At 37.5% G+C, this 12843-nt stretch overlaps 2 protein-coding genes across 4 annotated transcripts in view; both read right to left on the bottom strand.

Annotated features, from left to right (window-relative positions):
• Positions 1-25: 25 nt before the first annotated feature.
• Positions 26-2496, bottom strand: LOC109085501 (beta-1,3-galactosyl-O-glycosyl-glycoprotein beta-1,6-N-acetylglucosaminyltransferase 4-like). Of its 2 annotated transcripts, none has more exons than XM_019100042.2 (3): positions 2341-2496; positions 1964-2014; positions 26-1829 (listed from the first exon to the last, which is right to left on the bottom strand). In XM_019100042.2, the coding sequence occupies exon 3, from the start codon at positions 1826-1828 to the stop codon at positions 521-523; it is 1308 nt and encodes a 435-aa protein (XP_018955587.2). In that variant the 5' UTR covers position 1829; positions 1964-2014; positions 2341-2496; the 3' UTR covers positions 26-520. The 2 variants fall into 2 exon arrangements, with proteins under 2 accessions (XP_018955587.2, XP_018955588.2); XM_019100043.2 differs by having other exon boundaries at positions 2299-2482.
• A 4613-nt stretch (positions 2497-7109) lies between these two features.
• Positions 7110-12843, bottom strand: part of LOC122145067 (ankyrin repeat domain-containing protein 12-like) — a 5941-nt gene continuing 207 nt past the window's right edge. Inside the window, exons 2-13 of one of the 2 annotated variants that reach the window (XM_042756663.1) lie at positions 12707-12771; positions 12328-12395; positions 12181-12221; positions 12035-12090; positions 11655-11826; positions 11114-11232; positions 10774-10935; positions 10413-10555; positions 10147-10285; positions 9279-9352; positions 9026-9179; positions 7110-7693 (exon numbers count right to left, since the gene is read on the bottom strand). In XM_042756663.1, the coding sequence (XP_042612597.1) occupies positions 7503-7693; positions 9026-9179; positions 9279-9352; positions 10147-10285; positions 10413-10555; positions 10774-10935; positions 11114-11232; positions 11655-11826; positions 12035-12090; positions 12181-12221; positions 12328-12395; positions 12707-12771 (1384 nt within the window). In that variant the 3' untranslated portion in view covers positions 7110-7502. The remainder of the gene's footprint in view (positions 7694-9025; positions 9180-9278; positions 9353-10146; positions 10286-10412; positions 10556-10773; positions 10936-11113; positions 11233-11654; positions 11827-12034; positions 12091-12180; positions 12222-12327; positions 12396-12706; positions 12772-12843) is intronic. The other variant, XM_042756665.1, reaches the window with a different exon arrangement.

Here is a 12843-nt window from a genome sequence, read left to right as displayed (position 1 = left end):
AATAAGAGGACGCGAAAGACAAGAATTACAAAAAGTACAAGCGCTAAATAGCTTTATTTGAAACCATTTTGAATGTACAGTAGAGATTGCTAGTTATTGTATAAATAATTTAAAAATGACACAGCATCAAAACTACAAATGTAATACTTGTAAAGTGAGAAATATTGGTAAATATTGCTACAAGTTCACTACACTGCATATTCTTTCACCTGAAGTTTTTTATTTATTTTTTGACACAAAAGAAAAACTCAGTTAAGACAGTTCTCACAGCTGAAGCCCTATAAAAGTTTCCTTAAAGATTGATTACTTTAAATAAATTAAAATATATAAATACTTCATAGTTTAAGCACCTATGAATACATTTTTGGGTCAGGTTATAAAGATGAAGCTGAAAGGCAAACTTATTAACATACTCACCTAGAATATAATGGATGGAAACATGTTAAAAATGCAAGTGGTTCAGAAATACAATAACCTATTGCTTAGAATGAACATAAGTGCAGCAGCAAACATACATATTTCAACCAAAACATGGCCCTAAGGCCACTCTTCTCAGGCATTGTTGATGCTGCTTCTCCTCAAGTTTCTCTTCAAGACATTTAATAATGACAGGGTCAATTTTGGTATCAAACTTGTTTGCAAACCAGTGGCCATCCTCCAGAAGCCACCGGAGCTCCGCCGCACCATAGATGCAGACACTGCGTCTGTGCATGCCGGTGCACTGTGGATACAAGTGGCCTTCAAGATAGTTCCATTTAACCAAACGCGTCCTACTCTTCAGGTCTGTAACATCAGGCTCAGATCTCCCGATCTCTCCAGGAACTCCAGGCACTCTGGCCATTGTTGCCCAAAAGTGCTCATCAGGAGAATATGTGTCAGCTGTCCACTGCAGAAAATCCTTTGCCAGTTGATTGGTCATAATATATGACACAAAATCACGTGTCAAGACAAAGTAAGCGCTCCCGACAAACATCTCGATGTCATGCGGTGGTGGGTCTTTAGCAATGGATGTCTTAACCGGCATTTTATGGTATTCATATGACACGTCTTTCAATTCATACTGAAACTGAAATCGCTGTTTTTTCAATTCGCTGGGCCTGCTTGATTCAAGCATGTTGGTACCGTTCAATTTCTTGAGCTCAGCCACCAGCTCATAATTGGACTTGAGTGGGAAGTCTTGGCCACACAAATTGATAACATATTTCCATTTGACCTCTGAACTCAGCAGGTCTGAAAGGCAGTTGAGATCTGCATTAAGTCTTGTAATGTGTGCATACTGAACGGACTCAATTTTAGAGGCTACGAAGACATTTGGAAAGCATTTCTCCAAATTCTTTATTGCTGCAATAAAATCTTTTGAAGACTTTTGGTCATAATGAATGCAGTAAATATTGTTGGGTGTATAGATGGCTCGAAGAATCCTTTCCACCATAGCACTGTTCTTGTGCACCACTAAAGAGTATGCAATTGGAAAGCTGCATTCCTCATCTGTTATGATGACCTCATTATAGCCCCTTTGTTCAATGTAGTTTTTGCAGTCTGCAGTAAAAGAAATGATACTCCCATCACCAACTTCCACAATGTTTTTGCGTCTTAACTCCAACGACTTGCCAATTTCCACCGGATCCAGTTCATAAATGGCTGTGCAGTTAATGTCATTCAGAGGCTGAGCGCTGAGTGATCTATGTGTGGCTCCATAGGGTTCGATGTAAATACTGTTGTCCATTGTAATCTTGATGTACACCAGCTTCAGCACGACAAACAATAACACGACAAACACGTAGAACTTGCATCTTAACCAGTGTAAGACAGCACATCTCTTTTTCATTCTGTTAGCAAAGTAAAACAGTTGTTAGAAATAAGGCTGACATAATCACACAAATCCTCTGGCAAAACTATTCAGCCAGGAAACTGTATCATATTCAGTCGTATTGTATCATATAACTGAAGTGGACTTGCCTACCTTGCACGCTGCTCTTCTGTTTTGTGTTTCTCAACATTACAATAAATGAACCTTTGTGACAAAGAAAGAATATCAGATGTAAAATCTGCTGTTCCGAAAGAAATTAATAAGCTTGTTTTGATGAGGTTGCCGCCCAAGTTAAAAACCGCAGAGCCACAGAGAAGATTAGACAGATATACAGTAGGTTACGAGATAAATATCGAAACCCAAGAAAACCGTTTACTAATTATATGTTCGAAACGAGCGACGAGGTATAGAATTAAGAAGACTGACAGCAGATTTGCGCGTTCTTTAACAAACTTGGGATGTGATGGAGAAACTTATTAATGTTTTACCGATCTCTAAATGATCCATCGAGTTCAGTAGCCTGTACTTACAGCTGCCTTTAGGATTGCGTGGAGTCGTCCCGTCACTCCGCTCAAGAGGAGTAAGTTTTTGGACTGCTGACTTCACTTTGTGCAGTCTGACTTGGCAGAATGAGGCGTGAACGCCAGGAAAGTCCTGTCCGCCCACTCGTACCCGAGCTTTGGCTTATCTACACATTACTAGCGTTAGCTCGCCTCAAAAGCTAGTGTTCAAACACATTAACTCAACTCGAAACGCGCTCACAGCAGCTAGGATCAATAGCGCTTTGTTATTAAGGTAACATACAGGCTACATAAATGGAACGGGCCATATGTTGACTTTTACTTTAATATTAAGACCATCATCTTATCAAAGAAACGAATAGGTTTACAAAGACGTTTCAAATATATTCATATTTTCAAACCAACAATGAAAAACAACACCTTTGCACTTTATAAAGTCGTAACATTAAAAGTTTATAACACTGAAACAGTTTTCTCTCGATGCTCGAACAGACACTTAATTGCGCTTCGAGCAACTTTCTCAAGTTTCAAAGGTCCACTCCTCGTTCTGGGAAGAAATCCCAGGAGGCTATCTGTTCATCATATGGCTTGGAAAAAACTGCTGACCAAGTGAATTGATCTGATGTGCATGAAAACGTCATTTTTGGATGGCTCTGTTGAACAAAATGAATGAATGAAATACAAAATAGTATTAACTAGATACAAAGATATTTGAAAAACTATTTCAAGTTTAGAAAACATCTGTGGCATGCAGTAGCCTACGAAAGACACCTGCATGGTTTCCACACAATAGACAGCACGTCACAGATTCTGCTTTGGTAACATTCTTTTAACATTGTGTTCAAGTCTCATGGGTTATATCTGCTTTTACATGAGACTTGGATTTATGTAACTGAAAATCTGATCATAAATCCGTGTGACATTTGTCATACCATTAGAACAATAGCCTAGTATACCACTATCTATAGACTGTCGTTGAATGTGAAGGCATGGGGAAGTACTGATCCCATAGGTGTTTTCTCTGTATTTAAACAACTTAAAACATAATTTCACTCTGACTTGGATTGATGCGTAACCTGTCAGAATAAAATAAAATAATAATAATAATAATAATACAAAATAAATGAACAAGAGGTGGTTTCAAGGTCACTACTAATCCATAAAAGAACTCAGTGTTTTTGTCTCATGATTACTTTACAAGTTTAGCCATGTTTCAGAATAACAGCAGATAATTGCTTAACATTCCACCAGTGGCGCCCCCAAAAAATGTTAACGTGGCCAGATGAGGCCACAGTAAATCTTGGGGTGCCACACCAAAATAAAGAAATAAAAAATAAAATAATTAAAAGTTCCAATTAATGTGTGTTATTTACTTTTGTTTCTGGTTAATGTAATAATATTATTTTAATTAGCAATTAATTACTTACTCTTTAAATAGTGTAGGTCTTAAATATATGGACAAATTTTTTCTAAAAGTGTGCACCATCTTATAGTACTGTACATTTACATTCCATTAAAAGTTATTGATGACATGCCTCTGAAATTTGACTTTCTGCACCATTACAATAGGCCTACTTATAGGCAACTAGTCATCATATCTCTAGTTCTGTAAAGTCCCTGTAAAGTCAAATTTAAGTATGTGTTCTGAGTTTGACATTTTTTTTTTAAATTGCCTTTACAGGGACTTTAATGTATTTGCATTGTACTAAAGTGCATTCATTTTCAGTGGGCATATATGTGGCTGAAACAGGTAGCCTAGTGCATCCCAAATTTTTCAACATGAACATTTTAATATAACATTATAGTCATTATGGCCTATGGCCTTTAGAAAAATGTTTTTTTTTTTGAGGAGGTGGGGTAGTACACAATAGGCCCCTGTGGCGCGCCCCTAAACTTCTGTTCTTAATAGCATTTTTTTTCTCCTTACATTACTTTTACTTTTATACTTTAAGTAGTTTTGAAACCAGTACTTTTACACTTTTACTTGAGTAAAAAGCTTGAGTTGATACTTCAACTTCTACAAAAGTCTTTTTAAACCCTAGTATCTATACTTCTACTTGAGTAATGAATGTGAATACTTTTGACACCAGTGCTTCACACCAGATCTCACAGCGCTGTAGTGGCCGAGTTACAGAGACTCATCAGTGGGAGTGAGCGCGCCTCGTTCTGAGCCGTGAACAGAGTGATTATCTTTGTTATCGTTTTATCGCCCGGCCCTAATTCAACACTGTAAAAACTTTACTGAGTAACTTTTACATTGGCAGAAAAGTTAACTGAGAACATACATTCATGTCTTTACTATAAGTAATTATTGTGTGGCCTGCAGTGTCTTTCCAAAACGTGCAGGTGCCCTCAAGTGATCGAATCAGTCCTTTTTGCCCTGTGCAGCATAGAGCTGAATGACGTGGGAGAGGAAGGGGAAAGGGCAGCTACCATAGACTGTATGCTGCTACTCTGGTGGCGCCAATCTGCAGTCTTTTTTGGTGGCTGCAGCGGGTGCTGGAATTTTTTAACTTCTTAAACCATTGTGAATTTACATTATGCATTTAAATTAATAGTACCCACTGCAAATCATCCTAGGGTTGGCCACAGGGTGCACCCCTGCATTCCACATGGTTATCTTTTTCAAGGCAAAATCGGAGGTGACAGGATCTGAGGACTGACTATTTCATCCCATTGTTCTGGAAGGAGGAAGACTCTGCCGCTGGCATCTCTGACAGATCCATTTACCAAAAGAGAGGCTACAACTCTAATCAGAGCTTTACAAACCCTATGAAAAACATCAAGCTAACTTTGAAATGGTCTAATGTCTTGATCAGCACCTGACACATGATTTATTAAGTACCTTAATGACCCTTTAAAACTGGGACAGACACAGCCAAACACAACAGCATCATGCAGCGGGTTGCATCCATTTAGCCCTCTACTGGTGGCATCGCCCCGCTTCCAAGAGCAGCTCTGCCACATCTACAAAACCTCATGAACAGGCCTCATGAAGGGCACTCCATCCTGTCCACCCAAGGCATCATGAAAGCATTAAATAGATGAAAGATAATAATGTACACATAACAAGGCAAGGATTTTCCCACCTGCAGCCTTGCCTTGTTATGTGTACATTTTCATCTTTCATCTATTTGATCTGATATATTAACATTGCTTCCAGCTTCTATCAAGCCTTTGACCATTTGCAGGTTTCCTCTGATGCATGCCCGGTGAAGATGAGTCTCTCCTAAACTATTTCTCTTGTCAAGAGTTTTCTGAGAAATCTTCAAAACCTTCTTTGATACTGTTGAGAAATGACAATATATAAAGTACCATGTTCTAAATAGTGATGACATTATTTACGATTAACCCCAGGAAATCATTGGTGTTCAGTGCATCTGCATGATTTATTCCTTTCAATGAGTTTCGTCTAAGCTGCCTTTTCTTCTGTTTCGATTTCTTTTTCTGACTCTTGATTTCCAGAGCTGTTTGTGGATCATGGTTTAAATGTGCTGTTTCTTCGGTATTATCCAGTGTACACAAATTATAAGGTAAAAATGGCCTCAAAACACTCACTGAGGCCACTGTGTCTGGTGTGCCCTCTGTGTTTTCTGCTTCCTGTGCCTTTCTTCAGAACCAGAGTTCACACTGAACTGATGTGATAACCACATCATGAATGTCAGCAGTATTCCACTACAGTGCTATCAGAATCAGCTGAATCTTTAACGGTATGATTCTTGATAATACAATCAGCCATGTGAGGATTTTCAGGCTGTTCAACATCCGTACGGAAAAAAAGTTGGTGAAACAGTAAATGTAACGGCACAGTCTTTTAGAATGTCACTCACGGGCTCATTAACTACCCCGCTGCAAGAAGAATGTGGTTCTGCTTCAGGTCTACCAATAAGCTCTGCCGCATTTGAAATGTGTAACAGTGTGTAACTTTCCAGCTTTTCACATTCCACGCCATCATTTTCAGTGTAGCTCTTACTCACTTTTGTCTGATTAGTGCTTTGTGCTGTCTGTATTATCTCTACCACCCCCTGCTTGATTCTTCAACCTGATTTAGAAGCTTCTTTTGGGGCAGTGTTTTAGGAGATTGCAGTTCTTGAATGCTTATTTGTGTCAAGTCATTATGTGGTGAATTTATACAGGTTTCTGAACAGCCAGAGATACTTTCCACATGGAGAGACTCAATGGCAGGGCTGGTTGACGGCAAGCACATATTTTCAGATGGAACATCAAGAGCTGAAATGTTTCTTGCATCTTCATTCTGTTGAAGTGAGGGCCCATCTACATTGTTTTTACTTTCAAAATCAATAAAGATATAGTTCAGATCAAAGTTGAGCAAGTAATCCAGAAAATCTTTTTCTGTTTTGATCTTTTTGATCCTTTTCTTAGTCATAGTCATTATCATCCCTAATTTCAGTCCCATAATGGTCTTGACAACCTTCCAATATCCTCTTTCCTGCTGCTGTGGAGCGAACTTTATCTGAATCTCCACTTGTGCTCTGACTTGGCTTTCCCTTATCAGTAATCTGAAATAGTCCATGAAATAAAAATGCTGAGCAGGTTTGGATTACAATGAAAAATTCACATGACAGACATAGTTAAGTGCAAAGGAAACCCCGCACTGAAGAGCTATGGTCATGGAAAAAATGTGAGCTTGTTTCCTCAGCTACTGAGCTGCCATCATTCATCAGAGTTTCACCAGCCAACAAATAAAGACAGAATAAAAAATAAAGGCAACAGATATAAATTTCCCCCTGAGTGTTTTATGTTTACCAAGACAACCATTTTCAGGACTGTTTAAACCTAATTTCTTTATTCTGGGAACTCCACATTGTATCATACAGTAATTTCCTAACGAGGAAAAATGAGTAGATCTGCTATTATGCATTTTAAATGACATACTTGTATAACACTACTTACTTAACATAACAAAACAAAACAAATGTAATTAATGTCAAAAACATACATCTGTAAAATTCCAACATTTTGATTTTATACCAGACTATACATTTTATAATGTATTTTGTATTAGTATCATTGTAAAAGCATGCAACACAAATGATGTAAAAGAGCATAAGAGAATTAACTTACAGAAAACAACCCAATTTTTAAGTGTCAAACGTCAACTAAATTAACTTATTAGATATTTGACAATCTACTGAAACATCCCTACTGCTCTAGGAACCAGAGAAATCTTGAGTGGCACATAGAGTCCAATGTTCTGGTGATGATGAATAATCTTCAATGTAATCCACTGTAACATCACTGTCTAGGCAGCCTGAGGTGTCTGATCCCTCGCTGTTCTGATCCTGCTCTTGGTCCCTCAAAGGCCACAGTACATTGATGCTAGTCTGAGGTGATGGTTTCACTGGGAAATGAGGACACACAACACCCCAATTCACACTGAGCCTCACATTAGATGTGCTATCTAATACAAGGCAAAAATGCCAAATAAATCTTCTCTTTTAAATTAAAAAGACAATCAATGACATGTCTCCAACAAGTTTTCACAATGTGGCTTAGTGCAATAACTGTTAGTAACAGTGTAATATAGGTTGCATGTGCAGCATGCTTCAAAATGAATGGGCAGTTATTTCTTTTATTTTATCTTATATACATGCACCAAGCACGTAAGGGTCTAATTTTAGTAGCTGAAGCTTTGGCAGCTTAAAGGGATAGTAAACCCAAAAATGAAAATTAGCCAAAGATTTACTCACCCTCAAAGCATCCTAAGCGTGTCTGACACATTCAGAGTTATATAAGACTGTCCTGTCTGCGCCTTTCGTTATGCCTATGTTATACACTCGACCACCTTGTTGTGAACACGCCTGCTTGAGCGACCGGAAGCTGGACATTACAGTTTATAAAGTTTTAAGAATCAACATTTTTCCTAAACTTATGCATCATTTCACTTCAGAAGGCCTTTATTAACACCGCGGAACCGTGTGGAGTAGTTTCACGATGGATGGATACTTTTTTTCGGATTCAGAAACATGGGCACCATTCACTGCAATTATACAGATTGAAACAGACAGAACAATGTCTTATATAACTATTAATGTGTTCGTTGGAAAAAGGAATGTCAGACACGCCTAGGATGCCTTGAAGGTGAGTAAATCTTTGGCAAATTTTCACTATCCCTTTAAGTAAATAGCTTTAGTTAAAAAAAATAAAAACTGTGGACAAAACATGACTCTATTTGAAAACGGGTTTGCTTGCTAATGTGTCATTTTGAAACATTAAATGCTGAGGTGGATATTGTTACAAAAACCTATTTTTTTTAAGCAATTATTGTGGATTCAGCACACAATCAAAATAACAATTTATTTTACTTTATTATGAGCTGTTATTGCAAACACAAAATTTGTCAAAATAATTATACTTACTACATGAGGATGAATTTTACACTTGACACCCGCTAAAAAACTTTCTTTCATATCAAAGCCTTTAAGATAAAAGAAAGTATTTTATATATCTTAAATGCAATCTTTGTTCTAATTTAGGCTGGATAACTTAACCTGACCATATCTTTGGTCAATACCACATCAATTGAATTTTAACGTATGTGTATTTCACCGTTGGGTAAATGTTGTGATCATCACTGTGACTAGACGAGACTGTCAAGAGGTGCACGTTTACTGCTGTTAAATACTGCATGAGCCATATCTAGTTCCCACAACCCTTCAGTAATGTAGATAACCTTTGAAAGAGGCCTGAAACCTCATGGATGGATCACAGCTTGGTTGTCCTCTGCTTGGACCGGGAATGAGTTCAGCTTCACCAGACTGCAGGCTGCTTTCATGCCCACTTGTATTAGCAGTTCCTGTTGATTTCTGAAGAGGAGCTCTTGTCTCCTCAAAGTTAAAGGAAACGAAATGAAACAAAAGTAGCATGTAATGATGCCACAGTCAGTGACAGAAGATTTTTTATCCAATGATACATCTTTGACTTACTTTGATGGAGATCTGGTTGTTTCTTTGGATCAAACTCGGATTAACTGCAGAATCGGTGATGGGTGGATTTTCAGCTATTTCCAATTTTTTAAAAATTCATATTGAATGTTTTGTATTATAGGAGACATTATATATACATATGCAACACATAAATATACATGGCCTGGACAAAATCATGTGAACACCCATTATTATTGGAACAACATGATTCATATAGGCTAAAAAAACGTATGATCTTTTATTTATTTCTATATATTTATTTTGTCTAAGAGGCATTTAAGGGGCGCATCTGTTACCTTAACAGACCAATTGTTTTTAAGTGCAACATTCTTTATGATTATGAATGCATACACAAAGCATGGAAAGACTTCATCAGCGAAGAAGAATAGCGGCCAAAAACTGAAAGTCAATTATTCTGCAAACCTCATTATTCACATAGAAGACCCTAGAACTTCACAAAGCCAACATCCATGAAAGAGTTGCAATTACTAAAACTTTAATACAAGACAACACTGCTAAAATGCAAAAAAGATGTTATGTGTTGGTAAAGATGAAGGTGTTATGATCATAAAATCTGGACAGCTGGAGCACCAAGATGCACATCATAATCTGTCCTGGCCAGCTCAGTCACCTGACTTGAATATTATCAAACCACTCTGAATAGTTTTCCAACATCCAACATCTCTGAAGCAATTGTCAGATGTTGTGATAGAAACATTCAACTGCAGACTAAGGTTGGAAGCTGTATTAAAGGCAAACAGTGTTAAAACACCTTACTAAGAAATATTGCCTATTTCGCAGGTGTTGACATTACTTTGTCCAGCCCCCGTATATTAAACCTGTTTTGTGTATGTCAAGAGATTTAGACCTGGATCACTTTTAGACCTCTGCAGATATTTCTCCACCAGTATGTACATAGATCTGTCTGTTGTCATTTCCAAAGGAGTCTTTCCTCTGTCACACTTTGATAATGGATCAGCACCATACTTCAGAAGTAGTTCTACAATCTGTAAGCATAAAAGTATTCAACATAATAACTATCACAGTCTGTGTATTTTATATGCATATTTTTAATAATACCAACTAGTGTTAATTTAAGGTACATCTGAGTACTATTGTGTGCAATTTACACACCTTGTAATACTGACAATATATGGCATCATGTAAAGGTGTAATTCCATTATGTCCTCTGCAGCTGACTTCGGCTCCAGCTTCGAGTAAAATTTCTGTCTTGTCATACTTGTTTCTTTGCACCGCCTCATGGAGTGGAGTCCATCCTGAAAATAAATAGACCTTCAAGTTGAGAACTGTTGGTCAATGTTGCCATCAGGTGGACATGTGTGCTAACTTCAACCATTGGTCTATAGCCTAGGGGCAAAATAAGGCCCGTGGGATGATTTGAATAAAAGAGATAAATATGCAGTGTCTGACTCCTAATGAAAAACAATAGTGGTAATGAACAATTTTATGTTTTATATCCTCCAACATGTCACACCTGCATAATCTGGTATGTTAACGGAAGCACCCGCTGTGATCAAGTCTTTGATGTCTTGAATGTCTCCCTTCATCACGGCTAAATGCAGCTTTGTCTCTCCAAAATGATTCCGTCTGTGGATGGACTTGAGTGATAGGACTTTCCCTGACTTGCCACTGAAACCTAACAAACAGAGTTATCTAAGAGTACCTCAAAAAGGCACACATGTGCTTTTGTCAAGAAAGTTTTATTTCTACCATGCATTCATCATTCTGAACAACATCAACAAGAATGCATGCTGTAATGATACCTGTATACACTGCACTGATCTTAATTTGCATGGTCAGGTTTGAGCACTTGCCTGAACTAATGTAAGGTTTAGCGAGTAATGTTGGTTTATCACGTGTAGTCAAAGGTGTATTGAATGCCTTATTGTACTCTTTATTGTCTGGACTCTCCTTCCTTTTGGAAGGCAGGGACCTGTACATAAACAGCAAATAAACATTTATTTTTCAGTAAATATCATCAGTAATTTTGAGCTGATTTGCTGAATTAAATGAGTAACATACAGTGGGATCCAAAAGTCTGAGATGATGCTAGTATAGTGATTATGTTTATATTTTTTATTTTTCTATCAAATTTTTATTTTTAAATTATTTTATTATATTATTATCTTTTAGGTTGAATGTAAAGCTGGATTAGATTGTCGAAATAAATTCCAAAGACACATTATTCCAAAGAGCATCTCTGACTCTGATTTTTTAATTATTAATTATTTTTAATTTTTTAGCTTCATTTATTTTCAGGTTTAAATTATATCTCAAATATTCACAATACGGTTTTAGACCCCACTGTATGTTTTAGCAAATCGACAATCTGAAAGTCACTAATATGTGCACTACATATGCCTGTGTTGAGTATTCAGGAGTTGAGTGCTCTTCATTGTGGCCATTGGATCAGCTTTTGTTCCAACTGCTTTGCCATTTATTCTCACTGAACGTCTCAAGGTAGGCCCAGGCTGCTGGTGAGAAGCATCTAATGAGATGGTGCCATGTGTGGGAATGGGTCTCAACACTAGAGGGCAGAGGTTACATACGAATTAGCCAAAGATCAGAAGTCTGAACTGCTTATTGAATCTCCAAAACCGTGAAATAGGGTGGATCAGGTGTGTAGCTCACATTGCAAAGGTTTTGAAGAGCTATTTATCTAGTTGAGGATCTTATGGAACTTGTTTAAAGTTAGAAGGTTTACTTTTCCAGACTAGGTGCATGAACTGGATTACCTTCTCTGGGTTCCCTTTCTGAAGAACTTCCTTCTTCGTTAACAAGAGCTCTAACTCTGATAAGCACAGAGCAAAGCAAATTATTAATCTTCGAATTTTACAGTTGAATGCATATTTTTTTTAAGTGTAAAAAAAGGTTTACAAACCTTACAGGATGTGTTGGTGTAACCACAGCGCTGTGAGTTTGCTTGTAATGAAATAATAGAGACTTCAACACATAATATATGTAGAAATGCTGAAGTGTAGATTTGATTAGGTCCTCAGCACGTGCCGTCTAATGAAATCTAACGTACCTGTTTTGTTGTGGATGTATTTCTGCTCTGTCCAGTGCGACACTGCAGGTCAATCTGAGGGGTAATCTCTGTCAAACAAAGAGACTAACTTACTTCAGCTGCTGCTGGAACTGGACAGTGAATGTTAGTATACTAAGACCGATTCTCAAACCGTCTTGAACCGATTCTAAAGATTCGAGTCACTTGATTAATCAACAACAACAGCCTAGCATCATGGATACAAATTTCGCAGATTCAAGTACCATTAAATATATATATATCAGAAAAATTACAAATATAGGTACCAAAAAAAAAAAACTTTAGTGGACCAAAAGCGAAAATGGCATTACCGAAGAAATGACCCGCGAACAGTCTTAGTTTGACAAACTTAAGATCATACCTTCACTCAGCACACGAAGAGAGGCGACAGTGGCGGAGGAGAACTGATGTTCTGTCAACATCCACCTACAATAATACATCAGCCAGTGTTTATCATTGTAAATCTGTCATTTTCGCTCCATTGATGCAGAATAAAGT

The sequence above is a fragment of the Cyprinus carpio genome, chromosome A5, assembly GCF_018340385.1.
Source record: "Cyprinus carpio isolate SPL01 chromosome A5, ASM1834038v1, whole genome shotgun sequence".
Lineage (NCBI taxonomy): Eukaryota > Metazoa > Chordata > Actinopteri > Cypriniformes > Cyprinidae > Cyprinus > Cyprinus carpio.
This window is presented reverse-complemented; position numbering and strand designations above follow the sequence as displayed.

Bases quoted from the DNA above. Each gene is read 5' to 3' on its own strand.
- LOC109085501 (XM_019100042.2), bottom strand. From the start codon at position 1,828: ATGAAAAAGAGATGTGCTGTCTTACACTGGTTAAGATGCAAGTTCTAC.